This window comes from Salvelinus alpinus, chromosome 1 (assembly GCF_045679555.1).
Source record: "Salvelinus alpinus chromosome 1, SLU_Salpinus.1, whole genome shotgun sequence".
Taxonomy (NCBI): Eukaryota; Metazoa; Chordata; class Actinopteri; order Salmoniformes; family Salmonidae; genus Salvelinus; species Salvelinus alpinus.
Genome location: NC_092086.1, coordinates 39,618,836 through 39,641,035, shown reverse-complemented (window position 1 = coordinate 39,641,035; position 22,200 = coordinate 39,618,836). Strand labels below are relative to the sequence as shown.

Here is a 22,200-nt window from a genome sequence, read left to right as displayed (position 1 = left end):
CCTGTATCCGCCACGGGTCCGCGGTCAAACGACCACCCCTCATCACTGTCAAACGCTCCCTAAAACACTTCTGCGAGCAGGCCTTTCTAATCGACCTGGCCCGGGTACCCTGGAAGGATATTGACCTCATCCCGTCAGTTGAGGATGCCTGGTCATTCTTTAAATGTTACTTCCTCACCATATTAGACAAGCATGCTCCGTTCAAAAAATGCAGAACCAAGAACAGATATAGCCCTTGGTTCACTCCAGACCTGACTGCCCTCGACCAGCACAAAAACATCCTGTGGCGAACTGCAATAGCATCGAAGAGCCCCCGCGATATGCAACTGTTCAGGGAAGTCAGGAACCAATACACGCAGTCAGTCAGGAAAGCAAAGGCCAGCTTTTTCAAGCAGAAATTCGCATCCTGTAGCTCTAACTCCAAAAAGTTCTGGGATACTGTAAAGTCCATGGAGAACAAGAGCACCTCCTCCCAGCTGCCCACTGCACTGAGGCTAGGTAACACGGTCACCACCGATAAATCCGTGATAATCGAAGACTTCAACAAGCATTTCTCAATGGCTGGCCATGCCTTCTTCCTGGCGACTCCAACCTTGGCCAACAGCCCCGCCCCCCCCGCTGCTACTCGCCCAAGCCTCCCCAGCTTCTCCTTTACCCAAATCCAGATAGCAGATGTTCTGAAAGAGCTGGAAAACCTGGACCCATACAAATCAGCTGGGCTTGACAATCTGGACCCCCTATTTCTGAAACTGTCCGCCGCCATTGTCGCACCCCCTATTACCAGCCTGTTCAACCTCTCCTTCGTATCATCTGAGATCCCCAAGGATTGGAAAGCTGCCGCGGTCATCCCCCTCTTCAAAGGGGGAGACACCCTGGACCCAAACTGTTACAGACCTATATCCATCCTGCCCTGCCTATCTAAGGTCTTCGAAAGCCAAGTCAACAAACAGATCACTGACCATCTCGAATCCCACCGTACCTTCTCCGCTGTGCAATCCGGTTTCCGAGCCGGTCACGGGTGCACCTCAGCCACGCTCAAGGTACTAAACGACATCATAACCGCCATCGATAAAAGACATTACTGTGCAGCCGTCTTCATCGACCTGGCCAAGGCTTTCGACTCTGTCAATCACCATATTCTTATCGGCAGACTCAGTAGCCTCGGTTTTTCTAATGACTGCCTTGCCTGGTTCACCAACTACTTTGCAGACAGAGTTCAGTGTGTCAAATCGGAGGGCATGTTGTCCGGTCCTCTGGCAGTCTCTATGGGGGTACCACAGGGTTCAATTCTCGGGCCGACTCTTTTCTCTGTATACATCAATGATGTTGCTCTTGCTGCGGGCGATTCCCTGATCCACCTCTACGCAGACGACACCATTCTATATACTTCCGGCCCTTCCTTGGACACTGTGCTATCTAACCTCCAAACGAGCTTCAATGCCATACAACACTCCTTCCGTGGCCTCCAACTGCTCTTAAACGCTAGTAAAACCAAATGCATGCTTTTCAACCGTTCGCTGCCTGCACCCGCACGCCCGACTAGCATCACCACCCTGGACGGTTCCGACCTAGAATATGTGGACATCTATAAGTACCTAGGTGTCTGGCTAGACTGCAAACTCTCCTTCCAGACTCATATCAAACATCTCCAATCCAAAATCAAATCAAGAATCGGCTTTCTATTCCGCAACAAAGCCTCCTTCACTCACGCCGCCAAACTTACCCTAGTAAAACTGACTATCCTACCGATCCTCGACTTCGGCGATGTCATCTACAAAATAGCTTCCAACACTCTACTCAGCAAACTGGATGCAGTTTATCACAGTGCCATTCGTTTTGTTACTAAAGCACCTTATACGACCCACCACTGCGACCTGTATGCCCTAGTCGGCTGGCCCTCGCTACATGTTCGTCGTCAGACCCACTGGCTCCAGGTCATCTACAAGGCTATGCTAGGTAAAGTGCCGCCTTATCTCAGTTCACTGGTCACGATGGCTACACCCACCCGCAGCACGCGCTCCAGCAGGTGTATCTCACTGATCATCCCTAAAGCTAAAACCTCATTTGGACGCCTTTCCTTCCAGTTCTCTGCTGCCTGCGACTGGAACGAATTGCAAAAATCTCTGAAGTTGGAGACTTTTATCTCCCTCAACAACTTTAAAAATCTGCTATCCGAGCAGCTAACCGATCGCTGCAGCTGTACATAGTCCATCTGTAAACTACCCACCCAATTTACCTACCTCACCCCCCATACTGCTTTTATTTATTTACTTTTCTGCTCTTTTGCACACCAGTATCTCTTCTTGCACATGATCATCTGATGATTTATCACTCCAGTGTTAATCTGCTAAATTGTAATTATTCGATTTATTGCCTACCTCATGCCTTTTGCACACATTGTATATAGATTCTCTTTTTTTCTACCATGTTATTGACTTGTTTATTGTTTACTCCATGTGTAACTCTGTGTTGTCTGTTCACACTGCTATGCTTTATCTTGGCCAGGTCGCAGTTGCAAATGAGAACTTGTTCTCAACTAGCCTACCTGGTTAAATAAAGGTGAAATAAAAAAATAAAAAAATAAAAGGTTATGACTAGGGTGGCTGGAGTCTTTGACAATTTTTAGGGCCTTCCTCTGACACCGCCTGGTATAGAGGTCCTGGATGGCAGGAAGCTTGGCCCCAGTGATGTACTGGGCCGTACGCACTACCCTCTGTAGTGCCTTGCGGATCACGTTGAGGGAGAGGTTGTTGTCCTTGCACCACACGGTCAGGTCTCTGACCTCGCTATAGGCTGTCTCATCGTTGTCGGTGATCAGGCCTACCGCTGTTGTCATCAGCAAACTTAATGTTGTTGAAGTCGTGCCTGGCCGTGCAGTCATTAGTGAACAGGGAGCACTGGAGGGAGCACTGTGTTGAGGATCAGTGTGGCGGATGTGTTGTTACCCACCCTTACCACCTGGGGGTGGCCCGTCAGGAAGTCCAGGATCCAGTTGCAGAGGGAGATGTTTAGTCCCAGGGTCCTTAGCTTAGTGATGAGCTTTGAGGGCACTATGGTGTTGAACGCTGAGCTGTACTCAATGAATAGCATTCTCACATAGATGTTCCTTTTGTCCAGGTGTGAAAGGGCAGTGTGGAGTGCAATAGAGATTGCATCATCTGTGGATCTGTTGGTGCGGTATGCAAATTGGAGTGGGTCTAGGGTTTCTTGGATAATGGTGTTGATGTGAGCCATGACCAGCCTTTCAAAGCATTTCATTGCTACTGATGTGAGTGCTATGGGTCAGTAGTCATTTAGGTAGGTTACCTTAGTGTTCTTGGGCACAGGGACTATGGTGGTCTGCTTGAAACATGTTGGTATTACAGACTCGGTCAGGGAGAGGTTGAAAATGTCAGTGAAGACACTTGCCAGTTGATCAGCGCATGCTCAGAGTTGGGAATAACCCTATTTTTTTTGTTCTCACATTCTCAATACATCCTATTGAGGCTCATCATCAGTGTCACTTATGAGTATGAGTGAAAGCAACAGCCCAGCGATGAACAGCCTTGGTAGAGCCCATTTAGATCTCTGAGATCAGTGGGCCCGTGCTGTCAGTAGTGGATCATAGTTTCTGTGTTCGCCACCATACCTTCACACTCCTCCTGTTGCTGTATAACGTCCCTCCACTGAGTGCCAGTGGCCAGCTGGGAGAGACACTGTCGCTTCAGTGTTCATCACACGTTGACCCAGTCTCCCAGCTCGCACCCATCAGTCACTGCAGGGCCGCAACCACAGACCTGCTCTCACTGGACTCTGAATAATGGTTCCAGTCGTACAGTCACTCCGAACGGACAAACCCTTTCCCTCTCTGAATCACAGGAAACACCGCCAGAACAAGCCTTTGTTTTAGAGTAGAGATTGGGATGGTTCTGAGAATGAAGGGAGTCTGAATATTTAACAATGAATTAACAATGAATATGCGTTGAGTTGGGTTGAATTTGGTTGAAGGCCAATCAATGGACCTAGCGTTTTTATTCAAATATGTGAATGTTTGGTTTGGAGCAGTCGTCCATCTTGTTAGCCTATCCGCTTGTGCACATGCTGATTTTTCAATGCGAGATGCCGATATCCTGTCAAGCAGTCTTCCATAAATGAAACACAACAAACACATTGTAAAAGATGGTACCTCGCTCCACTGTGCCTGTATAAATCAGTAGAACCGCATCCACCCAACCTCTCTTGTTTTCCCTTTTCTTTCGAAGGAAGTTGAAAGGAAACCGGTGACCTCAGTTGAGTGGTTATTTAATGTATTTTATCGTTTATCCTCATTAGTCAGAAATGAGCCATAATGGAATCCTATCTCCCTCCCGCCCACCCATGTAGGTTTGTGAAATCTGTCCGGAATGAAGATTAACATCTCAAACAAATGGCTGGGGATCTTGGGACTGTGGGGATTGGGAATAGTAATCCTTGTTCTGCTGTTTTGATGGTGGGTGGATTACAGTGTTCCAGGCTGCATGACCACATGGCATTCTCATGACCACGACCGCAGAGAATTCACCATGAGTGGTCTCTGGCTTCCGGGTTTTCATCCATTAACCCCCTCCGCCTCCACCCAAACAACAGCAATAACACAATGGCCAGAACACTAAGTAATATAAAAGCAAGATGCCAAACAGCTTTGTAGCAGTCAAGTCATGCAGTACTCTGATTTGAATCCAATCCCTGTAACCAACCTATCCTAGAGCACCAAGACAGCTGTGTGGTGGTAGTATCTGGCTGACCCCTCCAGAATGAGGTTACCAATATGGTGGTTAATTATTCAAATGGGTGCATGGATCAGAGATATGTTATGTGGGCCAACTGTAATGGCTGAAGTGCCCACGTGAAATACTCACATATGCAGTGATTAACCAGACCAACGGATTGACTCAAAGATGACGCAAGCCAAAGCTAATCAAAGGCTGTTGCATACACATGACTCCCTCACACACAAATCTTTCACATAAAATAGTGATTACTTGTTAACATTGATTGTCAGCCACTTTTTCCACCATGATCTTTAGAGAGATTAAGGACACCGGCAAATTAAACAACCCAATGATTTGGGTTTTTAAGTTTGATTGATATCAATGATTGTGTAGTTCCCACAACACTACTAGTATATTTCATGATCACACACCATCTCTCAGCTCTATAACCAAACTGAGAGGGCACTTTCAACAAAAGCACCAAACCCGGAAAGTCTTCTTCTCCAGCACTTTGGTGACTCTAGTCCCATGGTGATTGAACTGACAGGTGGGTGAGTCATTCCCAGCACTCCAGTGAATGAGCTCACCTCCCCACCATGCACAGGAGGTGGCCTGCTCGGCTGGGGAGCTCATTACTGTAGCCACATGGCTGTCTGGAGTGGGATGGCCTGCTGGAGGTACCTACTGTGTGAAAAGGAAGAGAGCGAGAGATGGAAAAGAGAGATGGAGAATGTGAGAGAGGAGGCGGCAGGAGATCTCCAGGCCCTCTGGTCCTGACGTTGGGACATGATGAGAAACGGATGGTATCCTTTGAGCATTCTCTTTTTCTGGGTCACCATCAATGTTCCATCATTTTTTTCGGCACTGAGCTAAATTGTAGGTCTGCTGAGCACAAACTTGAACCTTGTAGAAATTCTGTGCAACTTCCGGCACTTTTACTGTGAACACTGGCTGTACCCGCTTTTTAAGTTTTAACAGTGGCCAAGTAGACTACTGTGGCTATTTGATCATAATGCAGGCCCTACAAGAGTGGCCTACCATCAAAAACAATGGAGAAATGCATCCCATAACATTTTAACATGGAAATAGCTATTGAAAGCTGTTCTATGATACAGCCTACAGTAGCAGCCAATGCGATGTTCACTGTAAGTCTACATTCCATGAGGCTTTTGAAAACATGCAGGACCTGACATTAACCTGTTTAGCTACTTGTCCTTCAGACAAGGAGGTAACTGAAAATGTAGTTGTATTGTGCTTAATGCAAGAAACCACTTTACAAAATAAAATGTATTATTATCCCCATACATTATTATAACGAATATTCATATAAAACTGTATGCTACCCTCACTATTGGCTTCTTAGCTTGTATAAGCCTTTCTTAAAATACAACACAGCCCCCCAGACATAAACAGCTCTTTACCTGACTCGCTTTTCAAAATGTCCAGAAATGTACACGTTTGGGGCAAACAAACTAGTAAAGATGAGTGAAGTTCAACTTTGTGTGTCTCTGTGCAGGCTGGCAATTGTGGGCGGCAGTCCTGGGGAGCTGCGTGCAGGAAAATTGGTCACAATCTAAATTAAGGGTCTGTGTGTAGTGCCAGAATTGTGGTTAAAACACAATTTTACTGTGTGTTCACCTGGCATCAAACCGCATATTGACTAATTATTATGGCAAAAACAGAACTACTACATGTTCTCCTGTCATTGTCATCAGATAGGATATTGTCCTTAGGGGTCTGTTTGCTTGTCTCTTGCTTCCAGAAGTGCTCTAATGGTCTGTGGAGAGCGTGTGTACCCTTTCAGCCGGGGTAATAGAATAAATCAGTGTTTGTATCCGTCGTCAGCCTGGTCACTTTTGCAGTTTTTATCTCTGACTTATTGTTTATTGCATTTCACGCAAGTGTGTGATTGTGGCAGGTTTGGTGTTGCTCACCGTTGTCTGATATTGAGGCAAGAAATGGCTGATGCTTAAGAATGTCATTGTCGTCAAAAAAGAAACACTCCTAGTCATGATTGAGGGTGTCACTCTGCCGGAACAAAATCATCAGCACACCGTGAAGAGAGGGAAGGAAAATAATGTTTTCTCCTTGACAGGGTTTGTTCCCACTATGGATACTTTTATTGCATAAGTTTGAAACGTAAGCACTCTGGGTCAGGAAAGAACATGCATAGACAAAAATCTATTTCAGAGCAGCGCGGGGAAGAGTGAGATGAACAAATCAGTAGAGCATCTTGAACGTAGAATTAAATGCATCGAAACCAAGTGCCAGTCAATCTTCCTAAGACATTGAACTCTACCTATATTGTCTATGTTTTTCCCCTTTGCGTATTTGTCAGAGAGTGCTTTGCTTCCTGTGTCTCCTTGACAGTCCTAAATAAGTCCACCTGAGTGCTTGGCTGGCCCGTGGGCACTGACTCCGTCTGCACCAAACCTTATTAATAGCAGAACCGCCTTTCAAATGAAAGATCACTGAACACAGATGGCGCTGAGGGCTAGGGATTTGAAAGGACATGTTTTCACTGTCATTGGTTCTGAGGATGATAATAGCTAGCCCAAAATGGACTTGAATTGAATCACAGTCCCAACCGCTTTATTAGTGATGTTGTCCTCAAGTCTGTCAGAAGCCATGAATGAACCAGTCGTTGATTAGTGAAGACTGATATTATCCCCATGCCATTATAATTTGTCCTGTCACAACAATTATCACACACACACACACACACACACACACACACACACACACACACACACACACACACACACACACACACACACACACACACACACACACACACACACACACACACACAGTTGAAGTCGGAAGTTTACATACACTTTAGCCAACTACATTTAAACTCAGTTTTTCACAATTCCTGACATTTAATCCTAGTAAAAATTCGCTATCTTAGGTCAGTTAGGATCACCACTTTATTTTAAGAATGTGAAATCTCAGAATAATAGTAGAGAGAATTATTTATTTCAGCTTTTATTTCTTTCATCACATTCCCAGTGGGTCAGAAGTTTACATACACTCAATTAGTATTTGGTAGCACTGCCTTTAAATTGTTTAACTTCGGTCAACCGTTTCGGGTAGCCTTCCACAACTTCCCACAATAAGTTGGGTGAATTTTGGCCCATTCCTCCTGACAGAGCTGGTGTAACTGAGTCAGGTTTGTAGGCCTCCTTGCTCTACAAACGTCCGTCTACGGCTCTGAATTTGCAGCGTTTATTTTAATGAGCTTTCTTTTGGCCTTTTCACCTCCTTGTCCCTGTCTCTAGGCTACTTCTCCATCCTATAGTAAGATGGTGCAGAGTGTGTAGTTATAGGTTCTGAAGAGAGTGACTAGGAAAGTGTTATCTCCTGCAGCAGTGCCTCTTGTCGCTCTGTTCCTCCGTCTCTCTCTCTCTGCGCCCCCCCCCCCTGTGCCCTCCTGCTCCTAAGGCCCTGCCAACACTGGGTCTGAGTCACCCTACAGCACATGGCACCTGATGCCCTCTCCCCTCGCCCACACTCTCTCTGTTCCTTTCCTCCCCATACTGTACACAAGCCATGCCTCTCTTGCCTCCAACCCTGGCCCCTCTGCCAGCCTTCCCTTCCGGTCCTGGCTTTGGCATCGCTTGCCAGTGTGATGCCATCCCATTCCCCATCCTATTTGTCATTTCCATCACAAAACCTTGTTGGCAAAATGATTTCTTCCTTCTCTGCTCTCTCTGTCAGAGATGAAAGGCTCTCCAACTTTCTGTAAGTCAATGCTGGCCTTCACCGACAAAGCCTTATCAAGATACAGCACAGAGCTGTTTTTGCTGTTCGTATTCTTTATCCATTTGAATTGTTTTGTGTTGCTTCCTCTGGCTGTTGTGCTGTGGTTAAGTGCAGTCCAGTGTCCTGAGGCCTTATTGTCTGGCTGTGGTGGTGGGAGGTTGTAATTGGTTAGAGGAGGGGTCTTGATTCATGTGTGGTGCTGACTGCACAAGAAGGGTGAAATTCATCAGCCTCCCCACAGACACTATGCCTCCCCACTCTTATTATAATTTTTTTATAAACAAGATCAGTTTAAAAAAAAAAATGATAACTTTGTTTCTTTTCTCTTTCATGAGATAGACAGACGTTTGCATCATCTCCTGTTTTCTTTTTTGTTTGCTTTAAAAACATATTTCTTTCATAGCAGCCACACTCAGCTCTCCCCTCCAGCCACATGCACACTACCTTAACACCAGAGTCTCATCCACAGAACTATCTCCTCTTCTGTAGAGACCATATGTTGCCTTCAGCTATGGCAGTGAAAAGGTCCCGTTCTAACATGCTCTTCACGTTCATGGAGAATCTCTGTTTATATGGGTTTTCGTCCGGTCCAGACTCTCTCTCCAATGTAAAGCCTTGAGGGCCCTTTCTTTTTTTTTAACCTTTATTTATCTAGGAAAGTCAGTTAAGAACACATTTTTATTTTCAATGACGGCCTAGGAATAGTGGGTAAACTGCCTTGTTCAGGGGCAGGACGGCATATTTTTACCTTGTCAGCTCAGGGATTCGATCTTGCAACCTTTCGGTTACTAGTCCAACGCTCTAACTCCTAACACTATGCTCTAACCACCTGCCGCCCTATTCTTGACAAGCACATATCCCCCACCTCTGAGATGGCATATACCATGTCTTCTCAGGCCAAGAGTGGTAGCAGTCCATCACTTGGTGGCAGATGGATGGGAGGTATCATCAGGCCTGTGATGGACTGTTGTCTGGCTGGAGGATGAAGTATGACACGTTAGACTGTCTCATACCACAGGTACAGAGACAGACCCAGACACCGCTGACCATTCAGCGCTGAAATATGTCTCACTGTCACTCAACCGTTAACGACTTAACCTTCTTTAGGACACTCCACACTTTCCATAATGCCTCCTCCATTACACATGAATGAGTATTGCAAATTTATGTCTGTCGCTCCAAGATGTAGTACATTTTTGGGAATCTGCACTGATTTGTAGCAGTCACCCGTAGCTGGTATTAAGTACTATTCAGCACTTTCATCTCCTGACACGTGGGATTCACAATTCTCCTCCATAATTCTGGAAATAATAAAGTCTTAAATGAGTCTGGTCCCACCCTTCCCTGTCGGCTGGTCTCACTCTGTTGGGTCCTTGGCATTAGCATTCAGCCAGCACTGTACCCTTCCCTGTCCCCAGTGGATGGCCTCCTTGTGCAGGTAGAGGCTGTCTACATTCTCTGTCCTGTCTCACACTTATGTCACCAACACTGACCTCTGTGTCCTGCCCTCACAACCCATGGGCCCACCCTGTAAATACAGCACAGTGGGAAGGGGAGAGCTCTGGGTGGAGTTAGGAAGGTTCATGGGAGGGGTCAGAGGTCCTGGAGATGGAGAGTGACTGGAGCAGATGAGTTTTCTGAGTGGAACATTTCTCCATCTATCTTTCTGTCTTTCTGTCCCCACTTTGGTCTCCTGATTGAGCTCTCACCCCCAGGCCCTGTTAGAGATTATTGTGTCTGACTGTGTGAGTTCTACCCTGCAGGCTCCTCTTCAGATGACATGCCACTGAAGTGACTGGCCTTGAGATCACACGTCACTCAACCTCCGCTATCAGACATGGGATTGTCAGAGAGAATGGGATAGATGGGGAGAGAGAGTGGGCTGATGCCACTGATAATTGCAACTCTCGATAAGACCTATCTTTGTTATGAGGCAATCGGTACTATGATGGCTTCATAGAATTTCAACTGACATTCTTTATTTTGTGGTTTGGCATCTTGGTGTATGTTGGGTGGAAAGGGAATAAATAGCCTCATGTTCTCATGAGACAGAGTTTTATCTCTATTTTCATCTTGGAAAAATCCAATTGTACCATTTGTCATTTATTTCCCATGCTGTGGAAGTATAAACACAACCCAAACACACACTGGTTTGTGAATATGTTGTATAAAGTGATTTCCAATGTGTTTTAAGATGATCTCTCCCTCTCTACAGAGCATCTTCACTGTGATGTTGGGCCCTTTCGTCTTCTTCGATGCTCAGAAGACTAAATACCTCCAGATCCTCACCTCACTCATGCGCTGGATCGGTAAGAGTAACCTATCTTACCTTAAGGAATACAAACACCATAGGCTGATAAAGGTTGCTCTGGACAGACTCGAGGCACGCATCTTCAAATAATCACATTAAATGTGGATCTCAATTTATTTTGTAAGTAGAGCAATTCAAGCTGTGAAATTCCCAGGAACTTTATCGAAACGGTAAATCTGTCATGGGTATTTATTTAAAAAGCGCTTTAATGTGCATTATCTCTTCCAAGTTTGTCTGCATGATGGAGGGTGTGTCTTTCCTTCCATTAAATATCACACTCCATTATACCCGGGTCACGGTCCCCCACCTTCTCCCAGATTGCACTTTGTCACTGTTGCAAATGTTTAGGAAAAAAACACTTGATTCCACCTGGCTGACGTTCTGAACCTTGGTGGGAGCAGTCCTCCTCTTCCTCTCCCTCTTTCATTCCTCTCCCCTCTTCTCTCCGTGGCTCCTGTGCCTGGGTCTGTCGATCATACGGCAGTCCCCTTCCGTGTCCTGATTCCCATCTCCTTTCATCCCTCAGCCTGACAGGCCTGACAGCCCGTCCCAGGCCTGATTGGACCGTCATTCACAGGGCGACGGACGAAAATAAACCGCCCGTCCTGGACCTGCTGTTAAAATCACAACACTAGTGAATCATGGCTCTGCCGCCACCCCCGTGTGGGCATACTACTGGCACCCACAACAACACACAGGGCACACACACACACACACACACACACACACACACACACACACACACACACACACACACACACACACACACACACACACACACACACACACACACAGAGACACACACACACAGTTGCGTGCACATAAACAACACGCACTGTCCATTATCTGGCTATCTACAAAGCACCCTGGGATTCTGGCTACACCCCTCCCACTCCCTTTTATATCCCCGCCCTCCCCTAGCTCTACCTGTGATTGATTGGCTGTGTCACCTCTGCAGGCCTCTCTACAGCACCAGCTAATGATTCAAAATGGCCGCAGTGGCAGCTCTTTGTTTCCTTACTGCACTGGTGCCACGGAGCATGGGGATAGATGGCTTGCCTTCAAAGCATAAGGCACTGAAAGCTGAGGGGTTTATGCAGCCATCAAACACAGGGTTGGAGACCATTTAAAATCCTATAAGAAAAACATTATGGGCCCGAAGTTTAGGAGGTACAGACGGCTGAAGAAAAATGAATGGGCTAGACAGCATGCTTGAGTCCTAAATCTCTAGTGTCAACAATTTAGTATTTGTTTTAGTTTAGGTAAGTTTCTAATGTTTAGCTCATCTCAGAGGAATTAGCACTGGACACCTAACCTAATTGATCAATTTAAGTACTGCTTGTATTTAGATTATTTTTCATGAAAGGCAAGTGGCTGTCTAAAGACGTATTCAACTGATTTTGCTCTGAAATTCGTGTTGAAGAGTTTTCTGACAATTTATGTGGTGCTGTTATCAGGACAGGGGCAGCATAGCCTGTCTGACCTCTCTACCCTGTCTCTACAGTTTCTCTAGTCTCATTCTGACACAGAAACAGCATCTGTCTGTACTAGATTTGCTGCTAAACCGTTAGGGCTTGTTTGTCTGGCTATGCCAGCCTATCCAACCCTGAAAGAGAGAGCTCACTGGCAAAGGTCTCAAGAGTAATTGGATGCGCAATAAAAAATACATCCGGCAAATGGAAAAATGTTACTCCATTCGGTAACGCATAAATACACTGAACAAAAGTATAAACGCATCATGCAACAATTTCAAAGATTTCACTTAGTTACAGTTTAAGGAAATCAGTCAATTGAATCAATTCATTAGGCCCTAATCTATGGACTTCACATGACACGGACTACAGCTGTGCATTTGTTGGCCAGTGGAATGTTTTTCCGGTGTGTGAAGTTGCTGGATATTGGGGGAGCTGGAACATGCTGTCGTACAGGTCGTATCCAGAGCATCCCAAACATGTTCAATGGGTGTCATGTCTGGTGAGTATGCAGGCCATGGAAGAACTGGGACATTTTCAGCTTCCAGGAATTGTGTACAGATCCTTGCGACATGGGGCTGTGCATTATGCTGAAACATGAGGTGATGGCGGCAGATGAATGGCATGACAATGGGCATCAGGATCTCGTCACGGTATCTCAGTGCATTCAAAATGTGATTGTGTTTGTTGTCTGTAGTTGATGTCTGCTCCTACCATAACCCCACCGCCACCATGGGGCACTCTGTTCACAATGTTGACATCAGCAAACCGCTCGCCCACACATCTGCCCGGTACAGTTAAAATCGGGTTTCATCCTGTCTCAGAAGATCTGCAGGTGAAGAAGCCAGATGTGGACGTCCTGGGCTAGCATGGTTACAGGCCAGTTGGATGTACTGTCAAATTCTCTACACTGACGGCTTATGGTAGAGAAATTAACATTAAATTAATCTGGCAACAGATCTGGAGGATTTACTGTGGTCAGCATGCCAATTCATGCTCCCTCAACTTGAGACATCTGTGGCATTGTGACAAAACATCTGACAAAACTGCACATTTTAGTGGCCTTTTATTGTCCCCAGGGATGTAAACAAATTTGTACACAACATTTTACATTTTGGATCTTTTATTTCTGCTCATGAAACATGGGACCAGTACTTTACATGTTGCGTATATATTTTTGTTCAGTGTATATATTAGTTTATGACATGATGCTCTGGCCATAAACTTAGAGAACGAGTGGGTTCAGCACAAAGGGTACCACTTCAAGGCAAATAATTGATTACCGAGCCAATGCATCGTCAGCCAGAATGTATTCTGGGTTTTTTCTCCATGACTGTTATTGGGTCATTTATACAATCTTTAGCTGTCCTTCTTTCAAAGTTACAGCCTCTGGCACCAGTTCAATGTTTGCGAGGTAAACTATGTTTTCCAATTCTTCGAACGTTTCCCATTTAAAAGCGATTTTGATTATGTATGTGGTCATTTCGAGGGCCTTGTGGTTAAAGAGGATGTGTTATGCTCTCAAGGCATTTTATTTATTTATTTGATTGTCTGTCCTGTTAAAGATACTGTACTTTATCGTTGCTCTGCAGCAAGAAAATGGGACTCGGGAGTGATTCATTTCACCTGTTATCCATTTTATCACGTGTCCTCTGACTCCTCTCCTCACTCTGATTTAGCTCCACTCTTTTCACCCACTGAAGCTGCTGAATTGGACACGTTGTTGGACCTGAATGCATACGTGTGTACTGTAGCATAGCTTATGTCTTGGCGAAGGTTGTGACTTAGCAAAGCTTTGGTCTCAAGGGAGGAATTTAATACCAACTTAACGATACAGTGAAACTAATAGTAAACCTCTTATTTCTGTCACGATGATGGGATTCATGATTGTTTTAAGAATGTCATTAGTATGCACTGTGAATACGTCTCTGGATTAGGCCCATGGTTTTACACTTTCAGGTACCAGGTATCTTCGAATCATTCTATGATTCCTTCTCTGCACCTTAAAGCCCCCTTATAAGCATGAACAACAGATCCTCATTCATGTTAATGACGTGTCACTAACAAAACAAAACCCTCAAGTGTAAGAATATTTCTTTTTTTTATGAGACATCTTATGCGGAGACTGAGATTGTCTTAAGATATGTTTGAAACTCGTAACAAGTCCTCCAGGGTTTTTTGTTTTCAGTCAAATGGTTTCGATAATGACACTGATGTAGTACAGTATGATACGTTTTTAGACAGACATTATATTAATGTTCTTGTCACTGAAACCATATCACAACATCCAACCACATTATTCACATTTTTCACAGGATTCTCACCTATTGACAACTCATATATTTTAATAAGCAATTAGTACTACTGAGTTTTTCCTTTTTTTCTAGTGCCAACCAGTATGCAGTTATCCTTCAAATATAACTGCATTATAGCAAACTGTCTTACAAAACTGTTAGTGCATGTTAGTCACCTTTTTCTTGACTTTTACATTAGCCTGCATTTGCCGGATTTAATGACTTTCCACCACTATCCGATCCTTTCTTGTCTTCTAAGATACTAGATATTGATACCTGCGTAGTTATGTCCCCCGTTCAGCCACTTCCATCTCCATTCTTTTCTCATGGCCCTTCTCTTTCATACTCATTACTCACCCTAGACAAGGGGCCAGGTGGCCAGGCTCCCCTGCCTGCCTCTCCACTCACCCATGATGCCCTATGGGGGAGTGCAGGGTGATGATGGTGGTGGATGAGGGGTGCAGAGCAGTGTGGGGAATGTGTTGCAGCCCTGTGCCCTGCTCACTGCCTGTGGCCTTGTCAGTGTCACTCAGCTGAGCCCCCCTGTCCAACCAAGCTCACTACACACTTTTTGTCTTCCCCCACTGAGGACATGACTTACATAGTGGACATAGTAGTCCATATGTGTAGCCCTCTTGTACCTCCATCTCCTGTCCCGGTTGTGATCCCATCACTCTGCTTGTAGCTGTTCTGTCCATGGTCCCACTTCGCTGGAGCCATTAGAAACTATTTGTGTAGCCCTGTTTCCAGACCCATTTGCATTTCCCATTTGTGTTCCTGTTTATTATTCCACCTACTCTATACTCGGTTCACGACCCATCTTTTAATGTCACAGTTCTTTTGCCTGATGACCTCATAGGCTCTTAGTTGAATGACTATATCGCTCACATACTGCACCCAGTCTCTATGAACTCCCGTAGGTGCTCACACGCTCGTTTGTTGAAACCCATCTCCATTGGGTGAGTTATGTGAATAGATAAAGCTTGCTGCCTTGTTACCTTGTCCCCATCCTCTCTAGCAGCACACTGTGAAGAGAAAGAGGGGATCATTATCTGCACTCGACAGCAGACCGGGAGAAGGGTTAAGAGCCGGCACTTTAATTGATATTGAGTGGAGAGGAATGGACGGAAAGGCACCTAGCTCGGTAAACGAGTATTAATCACCCCGCTTCTGTCTCCACAGGGATGGATGGATAGGTGAAGAGCCTCCGAGGCGCTAATAATTACCCTTACAGCCATGGCATATAGATCCTACTGTATGCTGGGAATGGAGAAATCATGCATTCTGAGAACACTGTCCTCCCACTATCACATTTGTTTTTCTAGACATGGTGAACTACACCACCACCCCAGACAGCTTTGTGTAACCTCCGGCTCAATAGGAAAAGAGGCTGTGAAATGACCTAGGGCTGTTACTCTCTCTGGAGAAATTAATAGCTGAAACCACAGGCCCCAGCCCACAGGGATCTGTAGATCCCTATCCAGTCCATCCCAATGTCTTGGTTTAGGGAGTAACCAGCCCACAGGGATCTGTGGATCCCTATCCAGTCCATCCCACTGTCTTGGTTTAGGGAGTAACCAGCCCACAGGGATCTGTGGATCCCTATCCAGTCCATCCCACTGTCTTGGTTTAGGGAGTAACCAGCCCACAGGGATCTGTGGATCCCTATCCAGTCCATCCCACTGTCTTGGTTTAGGGAGTAACCAGCCCACAGGGATCTGTGGATCCCTATCCAGTCCATCCCACTGTCTTGGTTTAGGGAGTAACCAGCCCACAGGGATCTGTGGATCCCTATCCAGTCCATCCCATTGTCTTGGTTTAGGGAGTAACCAGCCCACAGGGATCTGTGGATCCCTATCCAGTCCATCCCACTGTCTTGGTTTAGGGAGTAACCAGCCCACAGGGATCTGTGGATCCCTATCCAGTCCATCCCATTGTCTTGGTTTAGGGAGTAACCAGCCCACAGGGATCTGTGGATCCCTATCCAGTCTATCCCATTGTCTTGGTTTAGGGAGTAACCAGCCCACAGGGATCTGTGGATCCCTATCCAGTCCATCCCACTGTCTTGGTTTAGGGAGTAACCAGCCCACAGGGATCTGTGGATCCCTATCCAGTCCATCCCACTGTCTTGGTTTAGGGAGTAACCAGCCCACAGGGATCTGTGGATCCCTATCCAGTCCATCCCACTGTCTTGGTTTAGGGAGTAACCAGCCCACAGGGGATCTGTGGATCCCTATCCAGTCCATCCCACTGTCTTGGTTTAGGGAGTAACCAGCCCACAGGGATCTGTGGATCCCTATCCAGTCCATCCCACTGTCTTGGTTTAGGGAGTAACCAGGGAGCGTTACAGCTACCTATTGCCATTTCAAGCAGAGAGAGAGGGTAGTATTTGTTTTTGAAGGTCAAGGAGGGAACTCTACTAGTGGCTGATTGAGCGGAACCTAAGAGTTTGCCCAGAGAAGCTAATGTAGAGTGCATCTCACGGTGAATGTTGAAATATGGCTGGGCATTCATGAACTTTCCAACATCAGCACAGTTCAGAAGTTCTGAAAATTGCATTAAAGGAAAACTCCAGATTGGAATGCATCATTCCTCTTCTTGTCACAACGGACATTACTTCTAGTCAACACTGACCACGGAGTTGTTCAGATAGAAAATATGTCTTCAATCAAATGTATTTATAAAGCCCTTTTGACATCAGCCAATGTCACAAAGTGCTGTACAGAAACCCAGCCAAAACCCCAAACAGCAAGCAATGCAGGTGTAGAAGTCTTAGTTTGACACTTGTCTTTAAGAAACATAACATAAACAGAGCTCAGATCCTAGGTCCGCTTTACTCACATCTCTGTTGAGTTTTGATATATAGAGAAATACATGTGGGGAGCTTTTTTCCCCATTTGTTTTTGGGCACCTCTCCTTGATCCTGTTTAGCATTGGTGTTTTGTGTTTCATTTTGTAATGAGAACTTAGTTTTGATAGTGAACACAATTTCTAGGAGGTGAATAGGTGAAAACTTGTAGGATGTTTTCTGCAGTGGTGTTGCCCGGGGTCAGTTGGAGCTCAATACCCTGATAACTAAGCCCTTAATCATGACTGTTGACTTCCGTCCCCCGCTCACCTCACCGTGTTGTCGTCGTCGCCTCCATTTCCTTGTCTGAGAGGGAGGTGAGGGAGGAATGAGAATGTAAGACACAGTGCTTCTAGAAGGTAGTTTTAACCGCAGTCTGGTGTTGTAGTTTACGCTCTTTCTCCGGGTTTCGTCATTGATCGGCAGGAATACTAGAGGTCAAATGCACAACTTGCTTTGAACATTTTACGTTTGTCTCATTTGAACAAAAATGTCAGACCTGAACAGGATTTGATATTGAAGATAGAAGCAGACGAGAATTTGCTTTATTCATATCTTGTCTGCCTTGTACGTCCATTGAATCATGAACCAAGCTTTCTATGCTCAATAAATTATTTGAAATGGTCAGAAGAAAAAAGACATTTATATTCTGCACTCACTGAATGTTTAATTACTGTTGGATGGGTGTTTTAGCTGACCTGGTGCAACCTCCCACTGAATTTACATAAACATTTGACTTCTATTAGTTTGTTATACTTTTTTTTTTAAATGTCAGCAGTAGCACAGAAGAGGTTGCTGGTTTTAAACGTTTGCGGTTGAGAAGTTGAAGAGGGGGGGGGGGGGGACCTGACCTCAAGGCAGCCTCAAGCCGATGTGTTTTCGAGATCCCAGCGTTTGGAGCGTGGCTTAGCTCAGCCTTATGGTAAAGAAGGTAGGTGCATTTTGTTTCTTATCTTTGGCCTGATGTGCAATTTGCAGCGGCACGGCTGAGTGATTGGACTAATTGATGTTTTCTTGAACACTGTAGATAATGTCATGGAGTTGAACTCTGCTCTGCCCTGTGGAGCTGCTGTATGGGGTGCTAAATGGCAGCCCTGCTGCGGTACTGCACACCCTGATCGTGGGGCTTGTCTCGAAGTAGCCAGGCTAGCAGGCCATTATCACCAGCTATCACACGCCGTGGCTGTCCTGTCCCCCTGCTTCTGATAACCAAGACTATGACATTATAGGATATCACCAAAAAACATCTGAAGTAAAAGATTCTGCAAACTTAGAAATCGGGCAAACTGCCAGAGCTGCTCATTACCACTGAGACTCAACCAAGTGGTCTCATCATGGAGCACCTCGTTTAAAGGGCAACTCCACCACTTTTCAAAATCATTTTCATTATCTCCAGCACAATACGAGTGTCTACATATGTGAAAACTGTGCATTTCTATCTTTTATAGAAATAAAGAACGTTAAAATTTTTAAACACTGAGATTCGTGGTGACGTGGAGAGCAAGAAAATACCATCCCTCTGGCTAGACACAGGTCAGTTAATTATTTATTTATTTTTTACTTTTAATCCTACCCTGTGATGAGAGAAGGTCCTTTCTTATTGTTTTAACCACAGATCATAGAAACACTGTTTTCACAAATTATGTAAACACTGGTTTGGTGCTGGAAGTAATGAATGTGAGGTTGAAAAGTGGTGGAATTGCCCTTTAATTAATGATGGGATGATTGCTGCTGGAGTTGGACTTGGATTTTAATCTATTAGGGAATGGAAGTAGCAAGAGGCCAGTTTGTATACCAGTAGAGAGTAATGTTCCTATCTACTGTCAAAGCCTTTGCTAGAATAATATCCCATATGTCTTTTAATGTCAGAAAGATGAAAGCACATGAAAAGCCCTTGACCTGTCAACTGTTATTATAGACTCTTCTTCCCACATCAAGCGCAAAAGCATTGGTACAGGGGGTGTACTACTCACAAAATCAGAACAGTGGTGTGCTTCAAAGCTCCTCACCTGAAGTCATTTTGTGCTCCTTAATGAAGTCAAGGAAACCCGTCCCAGGGCAGCGGCTGAAGAGGAGTCCCTCTTCCACAGATACTGTATTCTACAGCTCCTTGGGGGGTTGAGAATGCTGGCCAACCTTGGCTTAACCTCAAACGCTTTGTTTGCTACCACTGGACATACAACTGTAAGTGCCTCCTCTGGGGGGCGTTTAAGTTGAAGCATTCCCCACAAGGTCATTGCCATCCCCATTGAAGTGCTGTAAATCACCGGTAGCAGTTATGTGAATGTGATATGTGACTGTTTGACACCTACACGATGCCGTGTGACTAGTGCAACCCGCAGACAGGCGTGTAGAGCAGAGAGTGTTAATGTAAAAGTCCAGGTAATCACCATATCATCAGAGATATCTCTGCAAAGAAAATGTCTCATCCCAACTGAATTAATTAGTTTTTCACCTGAGTGTCCATCGATGGAGAGGCAAGAAGGAGTGTCCATTGTTGATTGAGGATTACCAGGAGGATGAAACGAGTGCTTCAGAGTAGACTCCATCAGGAAGTCAATGACACTGCCCTTTAGAGAGAGGAGAGCAATATGGCCGCAATAAGGAATGTAAAATGTATATATTTTCTTGATGCAATGACTTTTTTAAATTTAATGCTGGCTCTATGCTATTACCAATGGCTGGTAATCTTGTAATCTGGCTAACTGCGTTGGATTTTCTCTCCAGACACACTGTCCCTGTGCCTCTAAAGCCCTCCTAGTGATCAAAGATTTCCTCTTATTCTTCGCCGTTAGACAGATAAAACAGTGAGATTCATAGCTAAGGCTGCACCAAGTACTATAAAACCCACACATGGTTTCCCTATCTCGTGTAGCATGATCCAGTTGCAAAGGAATGATGAATGAGTACATTATCAAAATGTACTTTGTTCTACTTAGTGTCCAGTTCTTTCATCTGATCAACTTTCAATCTCTTTCAAAGATAAGAGGAGTTAGTTCAGTGCCTTAAGTAAGACAAATGAGGCCTTGTCTTTAATGAGCACTAAAGCATGATAGTTGGGATCAGAGCCATAGAGAAATTCTCTGTCACTCCAACTTCTCTGCCATAGGAGAAAAATTCTGTCACTCCAACTTTAGGGGACAGAACTACAGTAGAAGGGTCGACTATGCTTTTTTACAGATCGTTGCTTACCTTTGAACCTCACTTGTTCTCTATCACAGACGTGTGTTTGTCAAGCAGCTGCCAAAGTAATTATTTAAGTTGTGACCTGGCTATGGCTTCCCGATCTATAACCCAGAAGGTAGCACCAGTTATTTGGCTGGGTTCCATTCAGCCGCTCCAGTATACCTGCTCAAAATGGAGCCGTGTCAAAGACACCGCCTGGTGTCATTCCACTCTAATACCATGTGATGCATCCTGACCTGAAAGTCATGGTTAAAAAAATATCTTCCCCCAAACTCTCCCTGCCCTTCACACTGTCTGATCAGCCTGTGTTGATACCCGTGGAGCCGCTATGCCTTTTTGCCATTCACTATCAATTTGAGGCGCGATGTCGAGCCTCCTTGTCCCAACCTTAGCCTGTGCCGCCGTACGGTGGGAAAAGAGCAAAGTTCTCTATCAGCTTTTTAAAACGTGGCCCTTCCCTCATAAAGGAGCCAGTCACTGACCGTGTCACCAGGGGTTTTACAGTTCAAACCCTGCCGAGAGGAGCGCACTGGGCTGCGGCATCAGAGGCAGGTATATCAAGATGAAGAAGACTGTAACATAATTACCAGTGCCATTTTCCTCCAGGCTTTCCTTGGCCTCACCGAGGGGATAGGAGGGGAGTGTGATGAATCACTGTGCTTGTTGCACCTCAACAAACTCACATTTCAGCCTTGCTGGCAGAGAAAAGACGTGTTGCTCTGGTGAAGGTTAAGCATCTGTACACTAGGTGTGCGTGGCGTCCCATCCTATAAGACTCTTAATTAAACGCCCTCCGCCCATGTTCCTTCCTGTATAGCCTATTACCGTTAATGTCAGGGAATAGAGGAGAAGCGTCTCCCGCTGTCCGTCCTCTGTCATGACCAGCGGGACGGCTCTTTTTGATGGCTGTTTCACACACAGCGGATGTCCATTATTTCTCGGGGAGAGAGAGGGAGAGTACAGCAGGCAGACTGTCATACAGCACATTGTGTTCGATGCCTGAAGTGAGAGGGACAGCTGATAACTATCCCCACTGACAGTCTCTCATGTCCAGTCAGATGAAGATACAAAGACCACGTCACTACAATACATACTGTATTCTCAGAGCTGAGTCCCAATGTGGCCCATGTTAGCACATTGAGTGTTGACCTCATCTGCATAGTTCTTCCATATGCTTTGATGTGATGTCTTTGGGGATTATACTTGTTGTGAAGGTGTTATTTGCTCTTATTTACCAATGTCCTTGAGTGCTGGTCCACTGCCCACTGTCCCATTCTCTACATAGACTGTGTTAAAACAGGATTCTGCTCTGGCTGCTTCTCCTGTCTTGAGCCAATGTTGACACCTGATGTAGGCCAGGTATCCATTAAATCGTGACTATCTGAGCTTTAATCCTCAACAGGTCTGGGGCTTTGGCCACTGCTGGGCATCTTTATCTCAGTGAGTAAGTAATCACATTAGTCAAATTAAGATGTTTGCATTTTGCCTGTTAGTTAATTAACAACTCTTGTCTTATTTCTGCTTGTTCTCTCCAAAGGCATAATCCCACTACTTGTTAGCTATCCTACTACCTCTGTCATTGGTCATTTTTCCC

The 22,200-nt window shown here is 45.3% G+C and overlaps 1 protein-coding gene across 3 annotated transcripts in view; it reads left to right on the top strand.

Annotated features, from left to right (window-relative positions):
* The window catches only part of LOC139575605 (transmembrane protein 104-like), an 84,016-nt gene that overhangs the window by 54,546 nt on the left and 7,270 nt on the right, over positions 1-22,200 (top strand). For 2 of the 3 annotated variants that reach the window (XM_071400765.1, XM_071400746.1), the window contains 2 exons: positions 10,711-10,804; positions 22,009-22,050. In XM_071400765.1, the coding sequence (XP_071256866.1) occupies positions 10,711-10,804; positions 22,009-22,050 (136 nt within the window). The remainder of the gene's footprint in view (positions 1-10,710; positions 10,805-22,008; positions 22,051-22,200) is intronic. The other variant, XM_071400755.1, reaches the window with a different exon arrangement.